General features: G+C 41.3%; 1 protein-coding gene across 10 annotated transcripts in view; it reads left to right on the plus strand.

The window, feature by feature from the left end:
- ATG7 (autophagy related 7) overlaps positions 1-20,420 on the plus strand; it is a 233,960-nt gene that overhangs the window by 23,894 nt on the left and 189,646 nt on the right. For all 10 annotated transcript variants that reach the window (XR_004300397.1, XM_032411938.1, XM_032411940.1 and 7 more), the window contains exons 4-8: positions 1,547-1,664; positions 3,987-4,064; positions 7,776-7,892; positions 9,320-9,469; positions 18,989-19,077. Coding sequence is in view for 9 of the 10 variants with exons in the window: in XM_032411938.1 (XP_032267829.1) it covers positions 1,547-1,664; positions 3,987-4,064; positions 7,776-7,892; positions 9,320-9,469; positions 18,989-19,077 (552 nt within the window). In the remaining variant the exon portion in view is untranslated. The remainder of the gene's footprint in view (positions 1-1,546; positions 1,665-3,986; positions 4,065-7,775; positions 7,893-9,319; positions 9,470-18,988; positions 19,078-20,420) is intronic.

The raw sequence follows: 20,420 nt of genomic DNA on the forward strand, positions 1-20,420 counted from the left end.
TTTATCTGATATGTCATTTGCAAATATCTTCTCCCATTCTGTCAGTTGTCTTTTGGTTTTGTTGACTGTTTCCTTTGCTTTGCAAAAGCTTTTTATCTTGATGAAGTCCCAATAGTTCATTTTTGCCCTTGCTTCCCTTGCCTTTGGCTCAGCAGTAATTTCTAAAGCCAAGTCTGAATGTAGGAGGCCTAGTGTACCAACCACTGTGCTCCTTCTTCCTCCCTCTAGGCTGCGTCTTGCCCCTTTGTGATTTCTCTTTCTCTTCAAGACTGTCTTTGATGTCCTCCTTCCACGTGGATGAAAAATATTTTATTGGAGTAGAGTTGTGAGAAACAGCCTATGATTTGCTGACTTGTCAGCCCCCAAGGGAAGGCTCTGGCCGTTGCAAGTTACTTTTTTCCCAGGACTTGGCATTTAAGCCCCACAGACAACATTTGGCATAGCTGCCTTCACCACCCATTGCACCCCTCCACACCTGGTCTAGGTTTCGATCTTCTCTCTTCACAGCCCCTGTGAACCCAGTTTTACAGACTCCAAGAGACATGAGGTCTTTGTACAATCAATAAAAATGCATTTTCTCTGCAGTAGTGGTAATTGACAACAATATTAGGCTACTAATGAAATGAGTATTTTCATTTAGCATCTGTAACCTCTGAAACATAAGTTAATCATTTCGGAGAAGAGACCAGATGTTTCCACATCTGAATTTGTATTCAGAATTAACTCATCTTCTTCTCCCCTGATTTTGATTACTCTGAAGACTGTAAGGGGATAGTGTAGAGTGTGATACACATGTGACATGACAGATTGGCAGGTAGCCCAGGTATGACACATATTGTCTTTGTGACTCAGACGACCACCAGGAGTTGGCTCAGCAGCAGCTTTGTAGAGCCTGTTTGGGCTGGATAAGGTCTGGAGACAGTCAGAAGAGGGAGACATGTTCCCTGCCCTCAGGGAGCTTACTGTCCTCTAGTCGGGTGTCTGTGATGGTCAATCTTGAAGACACTCTAAAATGTGATGCTCAGTTTCCTGTGCCAGCCATTACCAGAGAAAATGGGAGGGGCTTCCTGGAAGGAGAGGGTTTAGAATAGGGCCTTGAAGCCTGGGAGGGTTTGAGTGGGGAGTAGGCAGCTCAGTACCTTGGAGTCTGCTAGTTCTGGCTTTAGATTCCTGCCCTGCCTATCTTTATGTGACCTTAGGTGAGTTACTTAAGCCTTTAACTAGGAGAAAGTGCTGTTATGAAAATGCAAAACTTGTATAGTTCTTGGCACAGTAGAAGTTCAATAAATGATGTTTCCCTTTCAGGTTAAAGATGAGAAAGAGTAAAAACTAGGTAATGAACTTATATTCGGGGGTGGTGTGGGGCTTGGTGAGCAGTGGAAGAACAATGAGAAATGAGGGTAAAGGGAATATAGAGGCTTTTTTTGTGTGTACAGTGCTGGTTTTTATTTTATTTTTTTTAGTTCTTTGCCCTACAGAGCCCTGTCTTTTGTCTCCCACTGCTCTCCCGTCTGTGCCTGCCTAACCATGTTTCTCCCGTGTCCAGGAGTGCTCCCACCCCAGCCCACTGCTGCCCGGCTGTTGGAACGCTCTTTAACACCAACACACTTGAGGCTTTCAAGGCTGCAGATAAGAAGCTACTTTTGGAGCAAGCAGCAGATGAGGTTAGCTGGGAAACGATGATGTATCTGTCCTATCTTCCCTGGTCTTGGTAGGCCTGATGTTTCTGATCAGGTCTGTGGGTCTCTCAGGGAAACTAGCATAGAGTCGGTACTTAAAGATCTTTGTGGGCTTTGGTTTATATCCCAGAGAGAGTACTTGCAGCTCTCCTGCATTGGCGGGAAGGTCAGGGAGAAGACATTCAGGCTCTTGACTCGGGATAGGCTGGAAAGCCATGGCAGGGCAGTTGTGAAAAGCTTTGCTGCTGCTCTCCAGTTAGCATTTGGAAGCAGCTTGACCTGTCCCTGAGAGTTCTATTCATGTGTCTGCATGCCTTTGGGTTCTCTGTTCGTTGTGTCCCGTGGCTTTCCAGTCCTAAGCACTGTAATGCTATCAGAGATGATTGTACTGTCTCTCCCATATCTTTAGGGCTAAATCTAAACTACTCCATCTTGTGGCCTGGCCTCTGTGGTCTCTGTGGCCTTTCTCTCCTGTCACTCTTGCCCTCACCTTCTCTGACCCTTGTCACAGCAAATCACTTATAATTCCTTCCCCTACTTTTGTTCTCACCTCTGTCCTTGGGACATGATATTCTTTGTGCCGGGAGTGTCTTCCTCTTCTTCATATCTGAGTTAGTGTGAGGAATTAAAATAGGAAGACAGTTTATCCCTATCCCCTCTAACCCACTTAATCGAGTGGTCTTCACACTAGTCTTAAAAAAAGAAAAAGTGGGTGTGGGTGCCACGGTCGGAGAAGGAAATCTGCCTTTGATCTTTTTTTTTTTAATGGTGACTCTATTTTTTTTATTTTTTATTATGTTATGTTAGTCACCATACAATACATCATTAGTTTTTGATGTGGTGATCCACGATCCATTGTTTTCATATAACACCCAGTGCTCCATGCAGTACATGCCCTCCTTAATACCTATCACCAGGCTAACCCATCCCTTAACATCCCTCGAGATGGATGTAGCTTGTGACCCAAGTGATGATGATGGTTCTCCTTGGCCTGCAGCTTGACTGCTCCTGGGCTCCTGCTCTGGCTGCACATTTCAAAGGCTGTCTCCAAGGAGTTGGGTCAGATTCTCATCCATCATCAAAAATCACAGATTGTTCCCCAGAGAAATCCCACCCCTTGTCCTGGGGCTCAGCCTTCACCCCCATCCACACTCCCCAGCAGTTCCCACCCCCTTAGTTTATCAGACCTGGGGCCTGCTCTTCCTTGGTCCAGCTCCTCCAAGGTTATTATGTCAATTGCAGGAACTTCTCTTTGTTTATTTCCCTCTTCACCCAGTGGCTCCTTTGGCGCAACTGTTTGTCTTGCTTAGTGACACAAAGTTTAGCAGCTAATCTTAGCTACTAAAACATCTTGTGATCAGCAGCTACAGACCAGTACTAGCTTCTGCTTCTGGTCACAGTACTTGCTGAGTATGCATAAACTCATCATTCTCTTCATGTCTCAGGGCAAGATAATCCCCAGTGACACTTTGAGAAATCCTCTATACCTGGTTCAAATCACTGCCTCCTAGAACCCCTCCCCAGCCCAGTTCAGTGCTCCTCCCAGGAATTCCACATCTTTTTGAGGTAGCATGTCCTACCTGGTGGTGCACTCGGACATTTATGCCTCTCTCCCTCACTGAACTCAAGGCTTTTTGAGGGTAGGGACTGTGTCTTTTTTTTTTTTTTTTAGATTTTATTTATTAGATTTTATTTATTTATTTATTTTATTATTTTATTTTTTATTTTTTATATTTTAATTTTTTTATTATTTTTATTTATTTAGATTTTATTTATTTATTTGAGGGAGAGAGAGAGAGAGAGAGAGCATGAGAGGGGGGAGGGTCAGAGGGAGAAGCAGACTCCCCACTGAGCGGGGAGCCCGATGCAGGACTCCATCCTGGGACTCCAGGATCATGACCTGAGCCAAAGGCAGTCTCTTAATCAACTGACCCATCCAGGCACCCGGGACTGTGTCTTTTATTCTGTAATCCTGATGTGCCTGGTAGATAGTAGGCAATCAGTAAATATTTGTTGGAGGAAATAGTGAAGACATGAAAATGGCCTGCTTGCCTCCTTGGATGCTGAGTCTGACTGAGAGGAGGCTTCTGGATTCTCTCAATTTCCTCAGCCCCCACAGGGAGTGTGGCTGGTGGAGAGGCCATCCAAAGTGGCCAGAGTGAGGTAACAACCCACTTTACAGCCTGGGGTAAGTGGTGCTGGGCCTGGAGGAAAGAAGAGCTTGGAGATTTTCGCCTCTGTGCTTCATTTGTGAGAAGCTCAGAGATGCCTGTGAACCTGCCTTGACACTTCTCTTTCTTCTGACAGATATGGGAAGCCATAAAATCAGGCGCTGCTCTCGAAAACCCTGTCCTCCTCAACAAGTTCCTCCTCTTGACCTTTGCAGTAAGTAAATGGACTCTCGGTCACATTTAGACTGCTGAAATGCCCTGGCCGAGTCCAGGGTGCCAATAGAATGGTCTGCACTCTTCTCACTGAAGCTACTACCTGGTGTTATTGAAGTCAGAGCTGTTCAAGAAACACTCATTTGATAAGTGGCCCAGTAGTGCTGGCACTTATCACCAGTGCAAAATTAATTCATTCTTATCATACTGTTGGTAGTTGCATGGTTTATGTAACACAGTGACCCATGTCCTGTCATTCAGGACACAATAGAGTCAGCTTCAGGGAATAGTGGTTCTTTGTCGCTAATGTCTTTGTTCAGTACAGTCCTGCGGAGCTCAGTTGCTGGATCCATCAACATAAGGAAAAGAAGACATCTTGGGGATCCTGGCTATCCCCCAGCAGCTTCCAAACTAGAGGAGTTCACACTACATAGTTTGTCCACACAGCTGTGTTTTTTTAAGAATGAAAAATGTTTTGTGTAAGTGTAACATCTGCTGCCTAGGGAAGTAGGGGGAAGGACCTGGTCTCTGTGATGGGCAGTGTGGGGTTGATTATAGAGATACCAGCCATATACACACACGTACATGTATGTACATGTGTGTATGTCTGTATTTGTGTATATATATATCTATATATAAAATTAATTTAGCCTTTATAATTAAGTTGACTATGTAATATTCTATCAAGTGTATGTTCTATAGACTTTTGTACATCTAGGTTGTTTCTGATATTCACTACTTTAAAAAATGTTGCAGTGAACAATATTGACCGTACTGATTTTTTTTTTCTCTTCATTTTTTTAGGATAAATTCTTTGGAGAAGGCATATAAGCATATTGATGTTTACATATATTGAGTGTGTTGTTTTACCAGTTTCATCAGCTTTGGATATTAATCCTCTTCCCTACATCTGTCTTTTTCCTCCCTCCCTCACTCCCTCCCTCCCTCCCTCACTCCCTCCCTCCCTCCCTTCCTTTCTTTTGCCCAGTTTTAGGTCTTGCCTTTCTTCTTCCTTCATGAACTAATCCTCTGTTTCTTCTGAATGCTGCCTGTGTGATTTGCTGCCCAAGGCAAAGGAGAGAATGATAAAAATCATACTGAAGGCCACGCCAAAGGGTGGCTATCTATAAGGAGCACATATAACTAACAAGTTATAATGCTTTCTGTGTAATAGTGGGAGAGATAGAAAAATGTTTAAATTCTTGAGATTACTGGCTGCAATTTGGCATTAATTGCCTGTAAATTTGAGCAATTTTGCAGATCTGCTACTAAGAGAAACATAAGTAGTGCTAGTTAAAGATTTCTGGGTTTGTTACTTTAACATCAATATGTTTTCTGTACCAAGAATTCTAGTTAGTAGAATCTGACAGTTTGCATTTAATGAGAAAAATAACAGTAGCTCTTACTTAAAGTTTTAAGGCATTTCCTAGAGTTAGTATGTGTGTTCGCCCTGCTGCCCTTTTTACTGATCATTCTTAGCCTGCCTTTAAAAAAAAATTAAAAGTCTCTATCTTTTAAAATCTTCAAACACAAAGGGCTTTATATTTAATTTAATCGAGGTCCTTTGTATCCTGGAAAGAATTCTAAGAAATTCAAGCCTTTTTACTTTTGAAGATGATCTGATAAAGCTTCTTAGAAATTGTGAGGTCCTTCATTTTGAATTGTTTAACCTTTGACTAAAGATCAGTTATGACAAATCATTGAAGTATAAAGAAGAGAGAATAATCTCTGGAGGTTTGTTTTTTTTTTTAAGATTTTATTTATTTATTTGAAAGAGAGCAAGCATGAGCAGTGAGGAGGGTCAGTGGGACAAGCAGACTCTCCACTGAGTGAGGAGTCTGATGCGGGGCTCGATCCCAGGACCCTGGGATCATGACCTGAGCCGAAGTCAGACGCTCAACCAACTGAGCCACCCAGGTGCCCCTCTGGAGGTGTTTTTACTTTCCTTTCTGCTGTTTTTAGGACTCAAAGGAACTGGCACTTTAATTTCGATTTTATAGTTTGTTTTGCTGCCATCAAAAGAGAATTTGTTCTTAGTTGATCAGTTAATGCCAGAATTAGAGACTGGAAACTATAATTACTAGACTTCCTCATCCAGACACACATTTATATATACATCTATATTTAAAAAGTTATCTAGTAAAATTTCATTTATATGAAAAGCCCAGAATAGGCAAATCTATAGAGACAGAAAATAGATGAGTGGTTTCCAGGAGTTGGGGAGAAGGGGGAATGGGAAGTTCTGTGGATGGGTGTTTCTAACTAATAAACTGATGGGGGGTTTCTGCTATTAGAGTTTTCTTTTGGAGGCAATGAAAATGTTCTGCCATTGGGTGATGGTAGTACAACCTTGTCATTATACCAGAAAACCACTCAGTTTTACACTTTAACATGGTAACTTTTATGGTATGTGAATTATATCATAATAAGTCATCAAACAACTATCTGTTCTTTATTCTTAGCAAGATTCAAGAAGAAATATTGATTAGCCAAATAAATAAACTGATGGAGAAGCTGTCAAACACCCATATAACTATGAGATCCCACCATAGGAGTGACTTAGGCCACAAAGGCTGCAGGAATTCAGAGGCAAGAGCATCCAACCTGAGTGGGAACAGTTTTCAAGAACAGCTTCATGAGTCATTACCCCTGCCTCGCTTCCCCTGGTGGAAGATATACCCCTGAAGATGTAATCTCATGTCACTGTTGTTCTCAGAACCTCTTCTGTGACCCATGGCATTAGTCATGGTCTCACTTTATCTCTGCCTGTACAGAGAGTGAGCTGCCTGAGGGCTGGACTGGCTTTTATTTATCTTCTTTTTTTTTTTTTTTTTTTAAAGATTTTATTTATTTATTTGACAGAGAGAGAGATAGCGAGAGTAGGAACACAAGCAGGGGGAATGGGAGAGGGAGAAGCAGGCTTCTTGCCGAGCAGGGAGCCCGATATGGGACTCGATCCCAGGACCCTGGGATCATGACCTGAACTGAAGGCAGACGCTTAACGACTGAGCCACCCAGGCGCCCTTTATTTATCTTCTTATTGTCAGAGTGTCTAATGTATTGCTTTGTACATGGCAAATGTTTAGTAGTTGTTTACCCAAATTTCACCAACAAGGCATTTCTGAAAGCAGTGCTTTATTATCCCAGGCATACAGAGGTTATGGATAGCACAGCCTCTTCAATAACATGCTCCATTCATTTGACTATGAAGAGTGGTAACCATGTCTGGTGGTTGGGCCTCCCCAGATAGATCATTTAGTATGTATGGTACTAAGGACAGAGCTTAAATTATGGAAAAAGAATTCTGCCCCACTCCCCACTACTCAGTATCTTTGTTTTGTTCAAGTTCTTCACCTCCCTCTAAGCTTCAGTTTTCTGTCCATAAAATGGGATAATAGTTATGTCCTGAGGTGGTTTTGTGTATTTAACAGTGATGACGATAATTACCAATTAACACTTTTCTGTTAGCAAGTGGTTAATATGTTTATCATGAGATATTATTGTGTGGTGTATGGGAATATTTTAAGAGAAGGACAGAAATTCTGTATTCTATTATGAGTTCTGTTGGAGATGAGACTTTCTGACCAGCTGATCGTATCTTGTGTGCATTGGTGTGTCTGCCTACATGGCGATGGGGAATTACATTAATGGATGTGTTTCAGTTTAATCATTGGTGCTACTCTGATATCTTCTGTTATATTCTTTCTTCTAGGATCTAAAGAAGTACCACTTCTACTACTGGTTTTGCTTCCCTGCTCTCTGCCTTCCAGACAGTATACCCCTCATTCAGGGGCCAGTGGGCTTGGATCAAAGGTTTTCACCAAAACAGGTATCAACAAGTAAAATAAAATGCAGGCATAATTGGGTTTAACGCATTTGAGTACTTTAATTCATTCTAAAGACAGATAGGCACTTGTCTGAATGGAGAGACGGTCACCATGGAATCCTGCAAAGATGGTACTAGGAGCATACTTATTTACAAAATGTTTGTAAAAATCATTTTGAAGGAGTAGTGAGTGATACTTTTTCAAGTTTTCAGTGACATTTGGTGAAAGGCTCAGCTGGTAGGGAGAAGTTATACGAACATGTTGAAAGTCTGCAAGAATTTGCCAAAATGTGGTTTTCACTTTCACTGTAGAGAACCCTAAGGCAGTATACTTTGAGAAGAGTCTTTAAAAACAAATAGAAGACATTCTACTACCCTCACACCAAGTTGTAGAACTTCTACGTCAGGAATGGTACACGCAGAGCTAGTCCTTCTTTTTTTTTTTTTTTTTAAAGATTTTATTCATTTATTTGACAAAGAGAGACACAGCGAGAGAGGGAACACAAGCAGAGGGAGTGGGAGAGGGAGAAGCAGGCTTGGCTCAATCCCAGGACCCTAGGATCAGGACCTGAGCAGAAGGCAGACGCTTAACAACTGAGCCACCCAGGCGCCCCCAGAGCTAGTCTTTGTGGTCTAAGAAAGACAATAAGGTCATCCGAGATGGTCCTGAGGAGAGCAAATGAAAATAATCAGGCTAGTAGAACATAGACCCTAAACCAAAGAATTCTGATTGTCATTGAAGCGAGGATTGAGTGGCAAGATGATTTGAAATCATGAAGCACTAGGAAGGAGCCCTTATTGATAAAAAAATAGTAATAAGTTTGTTTAGGACAAATTGAAGGTTGTAGTTTTGTGGAACTAATTTCCCAAGAAGAGATATAAGTGGAGGAAAAGGATTATGCCATGGGACTGACTACTGATGGATACAGGGTTTCTTTTAGGAGTGACATAAATATTCTAAAATAATTGCACTGATAGTTGCATAATCCTGTGAACATGCTAAAAACAGCACTGAATTATGCACTTTACATGGGTGAGTTTTATAGTAAGTGAGGTATGTCTCAATAATGCTGCTATTTTATGGAAAGGTTCAGGGTAAAATTCATCAGTGGTGGATTCAGTGCTTGGTTATTACAGGAGAGAAATAATGTTTGGAGCTCTCTCTACACCTTTGTGATTAACATCTTAGGGAGCCACCATGCTGCACCATAAAGTGTCTCCTCATACCCCTAAGACACACCACCATGCACGTAGAAAGTGTTATATAGAAGTGAATATTATACTTCTATGTTCATTTGCTACAAAAGAATAACACGGTTATGCTCAGTCATTTCTAGTCTTCTGGCTTTAAAGTACCTTTTATGTTAATTTTTAGCTCAGAACTAGATATGTTATTGTCTGGAGAATAACTCAATGTTTCCTGTTCTTAGATTCAAGCCCTTGGGTGTGCATATGATGCTCTTTGTCAAACAGAAGGAGTCCCAGCGCTACCTTACTTCTTAATCAAGTATGATGAGAACATGGTGCTGGTTTCCCTGCTTAAACACTACAGTGATTTCTTCCAAGACCAAAGGACAAAGGTCAGAGAAACTCTGAGTTTTGTTTTATTATCCCTTAAAAAAAATCTGATGTTCATGTCTTAATAGACCACTGCAAAATTCAAACTCACTTAGATTTCTTTAGCCCTCCAAGGAATGTTGTGGAACATTCTTTATCTTCATGCCCACCCCTGCTGTTCCCAGATCAGCTTCTCCAGATTTTCTTAGCTCTGTTACACCTCAGAGTAATTTTGGGTTCCTCCCTTCCTATTCGTGATAAAGTGATTTCAATTTTCCTTCCTGATATATTTTGTATCTATATTTTAACTTATTTCCAGAGTTACCACCATAGGTCAGGCCCTGATTACCTCTCTCCTGGACAGTTAGAGTCTTCTTGCTTCTATCCTGTGTACTACCACTTGCCTCAAACTGCTCACATTCACCCTGTCCTTCAGTGATCCAGTTAATGGTGTCTTCCTTCTAGCTCCAGGCCACCTCTCCTGCCTCATCTTCCACTATTTTCCTCATAAACCATTGCTCAGCTGAGTTTGCCTGTTTTTTTCAGAGAACCCCCCCTTACCCCCACCCTCACTAATCAAGTCTACCTAGGGATTTTCCTTTTTTTTTTTTTTTATTTAAAGACTTTATTTATTTTGACAGAGAGAGAGAGAGACAGCGAGAGAGGGAACACAAGCAGGGGGAGTGGGAGAGGGAGAAGCAGGCTTCCCTGCTGAGCAGAGAGCCTGACATGGGGCTCGATCCCAGGACCCTGTGATCATGACCTGAGCTGAAAGCAGACGCTTAATGGCTGAGCCACCCAGGCACCCCTACCTAGGGATTTTTCTATATCTCTCTTTCACCTTGCACTGTATCATCTGAAACGTGTTCTATGTGTGAAAATCCTAAGAAACTCTCCTTGTTGGAATCCTAGCTCTACAGTGAAGCCTTCTCACAGGGTGGCCTGGCCGTGTGTGATCTTTCCTTTTCTGATCTCACTGCACTTACTTTCTGATCCTCATTTACTGTCCTGTTCCCTTGTGCAAATTACTTTATGTTCCATACTAGATGGTAAGCTCCTAAAGGGCAGAGCCTGTGTCTTAATATATCTGCATCTACAGAGTGTCTAGAACTGGTCTTAGGTCCTCAATAAAATTCTTCTGAACAAATGAAAAAGTACTGTAAGTGTCTTTCAGAAGTGTATATAGTGAGCTATCTCAGCCATATAAGGGATTGTAAATTAAAAATAAACAATTGATGAATTTTATGAAGTTACAAAGTCAAGTGGGATAATTTCATTAGCCATGTAGATATATCAGAGTTGAGAAAAGAGAGACCTCTAACAGATGCCCTGATTATTCCTTAGCCTGAGCTTAAGATACTTTTTTTTTAAGTACATTTTTTTCTCAACTACATTAGCATTTTCCTTCACAAAATAATACTATATTAGGTGCTAGGCATTCTGTTTTCTATCCTCTTCTTTTTTTTTATCTTTTTGAAAAATACCAGCTGTGAGCCACTAAGTGACTGGAACTCACAAATAGCATATCACTTTAGTTTGGACAGTGCTGATTGCCCAGTTTGAGAATACTGGCCGGTAAATGAACTGCACTAAGTATGGTTCCATTTGTGATTTTTATTTCCAGCTGCATCTTTCTGTTTTTAAATTCTCTTGAAGCTATTCAACCATTATTTTAAGGTTTCAGGTTTTTTTAAGTAAACATTTTGTATATTTCCTACTAATCTTTTTCTATTTTTTAAAGACTAAGATGGTACCATATTCTCTTTTATTGTAGCATTTAGCATAATACTGTTACACTCTGTATCAACATCCTTTCTGATAGAAAACATCCAGTTTTTGACATTTAGTTTTCTCATACTTCTTCACTATTAGGAGCCTCCCTATGCATCAAATTCCTGCCCTCCCCCCACTTATCTTGAATTATTTCCTAGTTTCTAGATAGAGAATTACTGACTTAAAGGGTTTGGACATCTTAAGGTCTATGATCAGTGGTGTGCTGGTAAATGTTTGACAGCTGGCTCTCATGTGGGGCAAAACCCTGATTGTGTATGTTTGCTTCTTTCCATGGTGCCAGTACTCCTACCATGGCTGAGTTGGGCCTGCCAAAGTGAAGTCACAGAGCGCAGAGATGGGAAGAGGTGGTAACAGTTGGCTTTCCCCAGTCTGTTCAGGTCACCTCTGGCCCACTGCTTATCATAACTGTGGCTCACAAACTGTGCTGGTTTTCCCTCCTGCCAGCCGTGCACCCTGACCAGCACTGGGATTTTACACATTTTACACATTTGCATCAGTTAAAAATGGGCCTTGTTTACGTGCTTCTTTCCCTCGGTGAGATGTTGATGCCACTTACTGGTCACGGTGGCAACTGCATTGTTAACAATTAGTTGTCTTTTAAGCCGATGTTTGTGATTCCATCAAAACAGCCCGTATCGCTGTTCCGTTGCCAGTCTTTAGGGAAAGCTTGCTTGAGTCTTCTGCTTTCTTTAGAGCAGTTATTGAAGATTGGATGTTTGGGAAACATTTTGTAATTTTAACAATATTAGCCTTTAATTCTAGGGTTTTAAAATCTTTGGACAAGAGCGATAGCAAAGGAACAGCAATCGGTATGCTATTAGCGGGGCTCTTTCTTCACTTAGCAAGCTCCGCATCTTGGCAGCCGTCTGTGACATCGCGGCGCATTAGATACTTGGATTTTCTATCCTGTACTTTTAAAACATATAATCGCCTTTGCACATTTCCTGTTATATTGAGTATTTGAGTAATAGATGGCCATTTGTCAGATAAGTGTGTTTTAAGGGATCGGTGTGGAAATTTCTCCAGCTGAAGATACTCAAGTTGACAATTTTGCCCTCTTTTCTTTCTCACATTGTGCTTTTTCAGCAAATAGCTGGGTGGACCATAGCCAGAGCATGACTGAGCTACTTCAACGAATAGTATGCTCTCAGCCAAGTAGAAAGGAGCATTTATTTCGACAACCTTCTAAACAAATTTTTTTTTTCCAATTACATTTTGCTTCTTTCTACTGATTTGTATTATAAAAGAAGTGATTTGTCCAACTTCACACAATGACTGTGTGCCAAAGCCAGTTGGAGAACACAGAACTCCTAGCCCATAATGATTTCTGACTGCCACTACCACCAACAAAAAATCTATTTACCCAAATAGTTAAGCTGGCTTACCTAGCATTGTGCTGACTAATTCCTACAGTGATTGAAGTTCCTGATTTGGTTCCGAAAGCACTTAAAGATTTTGGAATCACTTTTGAATCATCAAAGAAATATAAATGATGTTCAGCCTAATGTCAAATGGATTCTATCATTTTCCTGTCTGGATGCTTGCTTTTTGTACTCATGCATGCCTCATGTGGGTAGGAGAGTTACTTCAAGGCACCTCAAAGTCAACCTCCCTTTGTGGTTGATAGATTTCTCTTCAGCAGTTCATTCCTACTCTGTAGCTCATCTTAGGTCAGGTTGCTCTAAGAAACTTATTCCTGTCTTTTTCTGCTCAGAAAAAGTTTTTTTTTTTTTACTACCTTCCTATCTCATTGCCTTTGTATTTAGTGTCAAAAATGTACTCATTCTTTGAAATTAGGTACCCATTTACAGTATCGAGTTACGACATTTTTGTTTCTATAAATTCATTTAGTCCCAACTCTACACTTATAGATGATAAAACCTGAATGTAGAAAATATTTGATAAACTGGAACTTATCCCCTTTTTTTCTCTGCCAGTTAGGAAAAAGGGAACCTTGAGACGGAAGGTAGATCACTATGTAACGATAACAGATTGAACTGAACAGAAGGGTCAGTGCAGGTACAACAGAGTTTATTTACATTGCTGTTATAGTTAGCATCTGTTGAGTGCTTGCCTTGTTTACAGTCTCTGTGTCCAGGCAGAGTTCTCCAAAGAGGGGAAACATAAGGCATAGAGAGATTGTATGAGAGTAAATAACTCAGGGCATCTGCTAAGAGTCCAGGTTTATTGAGTCACATTTGAAAATTGAAACTGAGAGTCTCAATATGAAGGGCATTTTCTGGATTGATGCTATGTAGATTCTTCCTAAATGAAAATTGAGTAGCCTTTAGATACCCAGTAAGATTGAGCCTAATAAGTCTGTGTTGTCTTATAACCTATGTAGGATTTTGTTTCTCTTTAATGTTCTATAAAGTTCTATAATTCTGGAGCTAGAAGGAATCCTTTGAGATGAAATGATACAGCCCCTCCATTTTATAGGTAAGGAGAGAATATCCCCATGGTCACTTATCTTTCCTACGTTAGTATGCTTGCCTACTCACACCCCAAGTTCTGAAAATCAGTTAGCAGTAGAAGTAGAACACATGCCTGCTGACCTCTGGCTTTTTCTACCACATCAGGTCATTTTCTTCTTCTAAGCTGTTTTAAATGTTACAGAAGTAGAAGGCCAATCTCTCCCTTCTCCCCCTTTTCTTGCTGGATAATAGAGTTGTAAATATCTTTGATAAATTTTTAAAAAGGTGAAGTCAAAGCGATGATTACTTAATAAATATAGTTTGCCAGCAGATGCCATCTGTCATGATTGATAGAAGGGAACCCAAAGCTGAAAGGTGTCCCAGGTGGTGGTGGTGGCCAACGGGACCAGAAGAACTCAAGGGAGACAACTTCTTCATTCAGAGGAAGCCCTGGGGGGAGTGCTTCATTCTTCAAGTTCTCTCGCTTCTCAGAGCAAGTCCTTTGAGATTAAACTGTCACATCCTCCCCAGGAGATTCCCAGTGTTAAAATGTCACTGAAGGGGGACCCTGTACTGTTGAGAAAGGAAAGGGGAGGAAAAGGAGCCAGCCAAGATGCTGCACCGTGGCTTTATATGTGGGCTTCAGATCTCTCTTGGTCAGCCATCACCTCCCTCCCTCCAGGGGCCCCCCAGGATCCCTGCCCAAAGATGGGGTATAAGAGGCAGGGCTTTCCATATAGTGGGGCCTGGAGAAATGGCCAGTTCTGTCATTTATTCAGCACAATTTGCTGAGCATTCCGTACTATGCCAGGTACCAGGGATGGAAAGAGGAGCATGATAGACATTGCTCGAGCCCTCACAGAGAGAGGCCAGCAAAGAAACAGATATGAAATGCATCCTGTAGTTCCTCCATTCTAAAATGCATTTTGCTTCACATTTTAATTTTTCAAAGTCAGGAATTGCTTGCAGTTGTGTATATTTAATGTAGTGGTTTTCCCCCATTTTTTCTATCCGGTTTGAAAGTACATTTTATAATCTGTGGTGCCTTTGAATCAAGAAAATACCATGCTTCAACAAATAATCACAGTTACCATAGGAAAAATATAGGATGCAACAAACCCCATTTTAAGCACTCCTAGACCTATGGTGGCTAGTGCTGAAAAGAATAGTGTACGTAAGAATCACATGAGGAGGTCACAGAGCACGTGGGTATTGGTACCTCGGGAAGTCTGGGATGGGGCACAGGTCATGCAAGTTCAAAGAGCAGCCTGGACAGTTCCGATGCAGTTTGTGTGTGGTGGACCATATTTCGAGAAATCGCCGCAGACTCTCAAGAGGTCTTTGTACTCGCTGTACTTTAGAATCACCTGGGGAGCTTTTACAAACTAATGCTCAAGCCACACCCCAGACTGGCAAAATCAGAACCTTAGGAGGTGGGACCCAGGCAGCAGGATTTTTGAAAGCTCCCCAAGTGATTGTCACACACATTCAAATATGAAGACCAAGATCAGAGAGGGTTGAAGAGCAGAGCAGTGCTGCTCAAACTGCAGTGAGCATGCAGATCACCTGGGTCCTTGTTAAAATGCAGATTCGGATCCAGCAGAGCTGGAGACAGGGAGCCTGAGATTCTGCATTTCTGACAGATTCCCAGGCGATGCTCCTGGTGCATGGACCGCATTTTACAGAGAATGGAAAGACATACAGCTAGTCCAGACTTCCAAGGTAATGAAAAATGGCCCCATAGACTTTTTTCTTTTGTCTATAAGATCACCTTCTCTAATGGTTCTCAGAGTAAGTGTGTGGACTGCCCAACTGCACCAGAATCACTTAGGCACTTTATACAGATACAGATGGCTAGGCTCACCACTGGAGATTTGGAGGCACGAGTAATATTAGCAGCATTACACATGTGCAGGGCTTTTCGTGTCAGTACCATATCCTGTAATCCTCACTGTATCTCTGTGAAGCAGGTGCACAGAGATTCAGGTTTAAAAAGCTGAGGCCTGGGGTGCCTGGGTGGCTCAATCAGTTAAGTGTTTGACTCTTGATTTTGGCTCAGGTCATGATCTCAGGATCATGAGATTGAGCCCCCGTGTCAGACTCTGAGCTCAGCAGGGAGTCGGCTTGAGATTCTCTCTCCCCCTCTCTCTCTTCACCCCCCCCCCCCCTGCGCTCACTCTCTCTCAAGTAAATCTTAAAAAAAAAAAAAAAAAATGCCGAGGCCTAGAGGCACCTGGGTGGCTCAGTCGGTTAAGCATCCTACTCTTGATTTCAGCTCAGTTCATGATCTCAGGGTCATAAGATTGAGCCCTACGTCAGGCTCTGCGCTGGGCATGGAGCCTGCTTAAGATCCTCTCTCTCTCTCCCCCTGCCCCTATCTGCCCCCCCCCCAAAAAAAGCTGAGGCCTAAAGGATTTGACTAATTTGCCCTAGGCCACTCATGTAGCAAGGGGCAGTACTCAGAATAGTCTCTGCAAACTCTATTTTTAAAAGCTTCTTGGATGCTGGTGTTTCATCTCCCATGGGAAAGGAAATCTCAAATAAAGATATTGTGTGTTTCCTGAAAGGATGGTTATATGTTTGAATCTGTATTGAATTAAATATGAATCTGTCTGTTTGCATCAAAGACATGAAATGCATCTAGACAAAAAAGCATTGGTGTTAGGAAAATTTCACATAGAGAAGGTAGCAAAAAAAGAATATCCTTGGAATAATGCAATAATTATCTGATAAGACTAGAGTAAAATTCATTTTCAGAGGTTTGTATGGAGCACAGATGAAGGCTAATTAATTGTCCTTCAATAGGAAATAGAAAAAAGTTATGGTGCACCAGTACAATGGAATGCCATTCAGCCACTACTGACAGTGGTTGTAGAAAGACATTTATTGGCATGGAAGAGAGTTCATGATAGAATAAGAGATATAAAACAGTATTTATAGCATCTCATTTTCGATTAGTAATAAAAATTGTACTAAAATTATATAATTGTATAAAAGTTGTGATAAAAATATATTTATGCAAAGATCAAGTTATGGGAGGTTATATACCAAAGTGTTAATATTGGTTTTCTCTGGATAGTGGTCTTATAGGCCTTTTCTTCCTGCCTGCCTGCCTGCCTTTCTCCTGCCTGCCTTCCTTCCTGCCTTCCTTCCTGCCTTTCTCCTGCCTTCCTTTCTATCTTTTGTTTCCTTTCTTTCCTTTCTCTGAGTATGGGTTAAGCTTCTGCTTTGTATCTAACATTATACTGAGCATTGTAGTAAAATAAATGGAATTGTTTGGCCTGGCCCCATTCTTATAGAACTAACTGGATCTAGAGTAACCAAAATTCTACCATGTTTTTATTTAACCCACAACTACACCTATAAAGGAAACCTGTGGGTTGATTTATGGTTCTCTCCCAGCCATCTTTCCTCCCTCCCTCCTTCTCTCCCTCCTTTCACCCACCAACCCATTCACCCTTCCTCCTTTCTTCCTTCCCTCCCATCCACCCACTCATCCATCATCCATCCATCCCTTCATCCATCCATCTTATCATTATTCAACATGCATTCACTAAGTGTCTGGTATGTATATATGAACTGATCATGGGGAAATGAAAAAGATAATCCCTGCTCTCTAGATGCTCATTGTCTTCTCTTTTTTTAAATAAACTTTTTATTTTGGAATAATTTTAGATTTATAGGAAAATTTAAAATACAGTGCAGAGAGGGTTCCCATACACTCTCACCCAGTTTCGGTTTTCTCTAATGTTATGCCCTTACAATACCATGGTACCTGAGAAACCAGCATTGGTGGATTACTATTACCTAAACTCTAGACTTTATTCAGCTTTTCACCAGTTTTTCCCACAACGTCTTCCGTCTGTTCCAGGAGCCATTCCAGGAGACTACATTGCATTTTGTTGTCATGTCTCCTTAGTCTCCCCTGGTCTGTAGCAATTCCTCAGACTTCCCTTGTTTTATTTGACCTTGACAGTTTTGAAGAGTACTAGACAGTTATTTTGGTAGAATTCTCCTTAATTTGGGTTTGTCTGATGTTTTCTTAGGATTAGACTGGGGTTATGGGTTTTTGGAAGGAATGACACTAAAGGTGAGGTGCCCTGGTCATCGCATCATATTGGGGGTGCCTGATACTCACATGGCATCCCTGGTGATGTTAACTTGATCATGTGGTTATGGTAGCCTTTGCCAGATTTCTCCATTGTGAAGTTACTGTTTTTTCTTTGGGAGTGGGTCACTAAGTCCAGCCCCCTCTCAAGGAGGAGAAGGATTAAGCTCTACTCCCGGAAGGGGCAGTATCTGTAGATACTGTTTGGAAATCTTCTGTAAAGAAGACTTGTCTCTTCATCTTCATATTTTTATTTATCCCATTATTTATTTATATCAGTATGGACTCACAGGTATTTATTTTATACTTTGGGTTTTAATCCAATCCTGCGTTATTTATTTGCATTGCTCAAATTGTTCTAGCCTTGGCCATTGAATGCTGTTTCACTTGGTTTTGGTGTCCCCTTGGCATGGCTCCATGCCTTTGTTTGTTGAGGACTTATTGCTGCAGGCTCATCTTGTATTTTCCCTGCCTCAGCCCTAGAATTAGCCATGTGTTCAAGGAGCCCTGATTCCTTTTATTAGAGAATGGTATTTAGAAGATCTGGGTGCTGCATGCTCATTGTCTTTTGAAAGGAAGAAGAAAAAGTAAAAAATGTTATGTATAATGTACAAATTGCTATGGAATCACAGCAGACAGAGTGACTATTCCCACCAAAGGGAGTCTTCACTGAAGAAATGGTATTTGAAGTTGAATAGTTTTCTAGATAGTCAGTGTTGAGGGAGTTGGAGGGGGCCAGAGTGGAAGGAAATACATATTAGCAATATCAAGATCATCTGACTTTTTAATTTGATCTGACTGTAGACTTACAGGTAGTGGCCCTTCTTTGATTTTCTCGTTACATAAATGCTAGCAATTTTCACAGATTGTGTCTCTATATGAGAGGATGTTCTCTGTGTGAGCCCTGACAGTTGACTGTCTTCCCTCCCCGATATTTTCCTTGCAATCTTTCTTCCTTCTAAATGTATCTAGTTCCTACTGTGCCAGGCCTACTGCAAGGTATGGTGGGGGTGCAGAGAAGAATTTGATAGCCCCTCCATCCAGAAGTCCTGTGGTCTGGCGTGAGATCCTTTTGCTTTCTTCTCTTCTCTCTAGCCCTTCATCAAGTGTCTAATTGTTAATGCTTTTGCAGAATAGCATAAAAAGGAAGAGAAAGTCTTAGCAGTGTCAGTACTGTGAACCTGACATGATACTTGACTCACTCAGAAAGTCTTTTTTCTTCACAGATAACAATTGGTGTATATGATCCCTGTAACTTAGCCCAGCATCCTGGATGGCCTTTGAGGAATCTTTTGGTCCTAGCAGCCCACCGATGGTATTTACATATGTGTGTCTGTGTCTGTCTGTCTGTCTCTGTCGATCTATTTTTGACATTGTGTCTGCCTCTATCTGTGTCTCTTTTTTCCCATATGTGTTTTTTCATTTCTGGCATAGAAACCAGATGATAAATCAATTCATCAGTCACGATCCAATTTCCGTCAATGGTAAGCCCCTAAGCAGGTGTGTTATGGAGCGGCAGACTCTGACCATACTGCACTAAAGACATTTCAGAGTAGGGCAGGGTGAGCAGCCAGAGGTCCCAAGCCAGAAATTCTCCAGCCCCTCCCTCCAGCTGTCTGGGTCACCCTCAGATAGGATTTTCCTACTGCTACCATCTTCCTTTTCTCCTCGCCCTAAAATAATGAAAACAGGTTATCTAAGAGGTCAATATACATTTAAAAAGATGCTCAACATCATTAGTCATCATGGACATGAAATATAATGAGATTCTACTCAGTAATAGAGGTAATGAGGTACCATGCTGAGATACTACTAGATGCTTACCAAATGACTTGAAAAAGATGACAGTACCAAGTGTTGTCAAAGATGTGAATCAGTTGGAACCCTCAAACTGCTCAAAAACTGGCAGCATCCGCCAAAGTTAAAACTATCTATGGCTCAACAGTTTCTTTCTCAGGTAGATAATGCATAGAAATGTGCACTCAGATATAAGCAAAACACATACGCAGGGATGTTTATAGCAGCATTATTCTTTATAATCAAACACTGGGAATAACCCAGATGTCCTTCAACAGTGAAATGGTTAATAAATTGTGGCATATTCATTGTGATGGAATGTGATGTCGTAGTAAATCTGAGTGAACTGCTGATGCACGTGTCAACACGGATGCCATGATGTTGAGTGAAAATAAGCTGGCCCTTAAGAGAATATGCCCTCTCTGATTCCTTCCGTGTAAAGATCAGAACAGGAAAAACCCAGTAATGGACTTAGACATTAGAGTAGTAGTTACTCTTGAAAGGGGTGGCCAGTGACTGCGAGAAGGCATGAGATAAGCTCCTTTATATTTGGGATTTGTGTACTTGTCTTTATATCTGTTTTACTTACATAAAAATGCTTTAAAAAAATGAAGGTAGCTTAATTATAGATTGTCCCCGGAGGGAGAATGGTTATACTTGCTTATCCAGGTAGTGTGACTGGAGAGTACACACAGGCTTGCTAACTACTCCTGACTGAGGTGCTGTTTCATAGAATGTGAGTTCAGAGGGGAGAAGGGGGATCAGGAGAACCCATGTATGTCTTAGAGGTTCTTTTTAATGTCTTGTAAGCTTTTTCCCCCTGTATTTAAGATGCATTTGTCAGAATTATTTATTTGTAAT

The sequence above is a fragment of the Phoca vitulina genome, unplaced genomic scaffold (genome assembly GCF_004348235.1).
Source record: "Phoca vitulina isolate PV1807 unplaced genomic scaffold, GSC_HSeal_1.0 scaffold13, whole genome shotgun sequence".
Classification (NCBI taxonomy): Eukaryota; Metazoa; Chordata; class Mammalia; order Carnivora; family Phocidae; genus Phoca; species Phoca vitulina.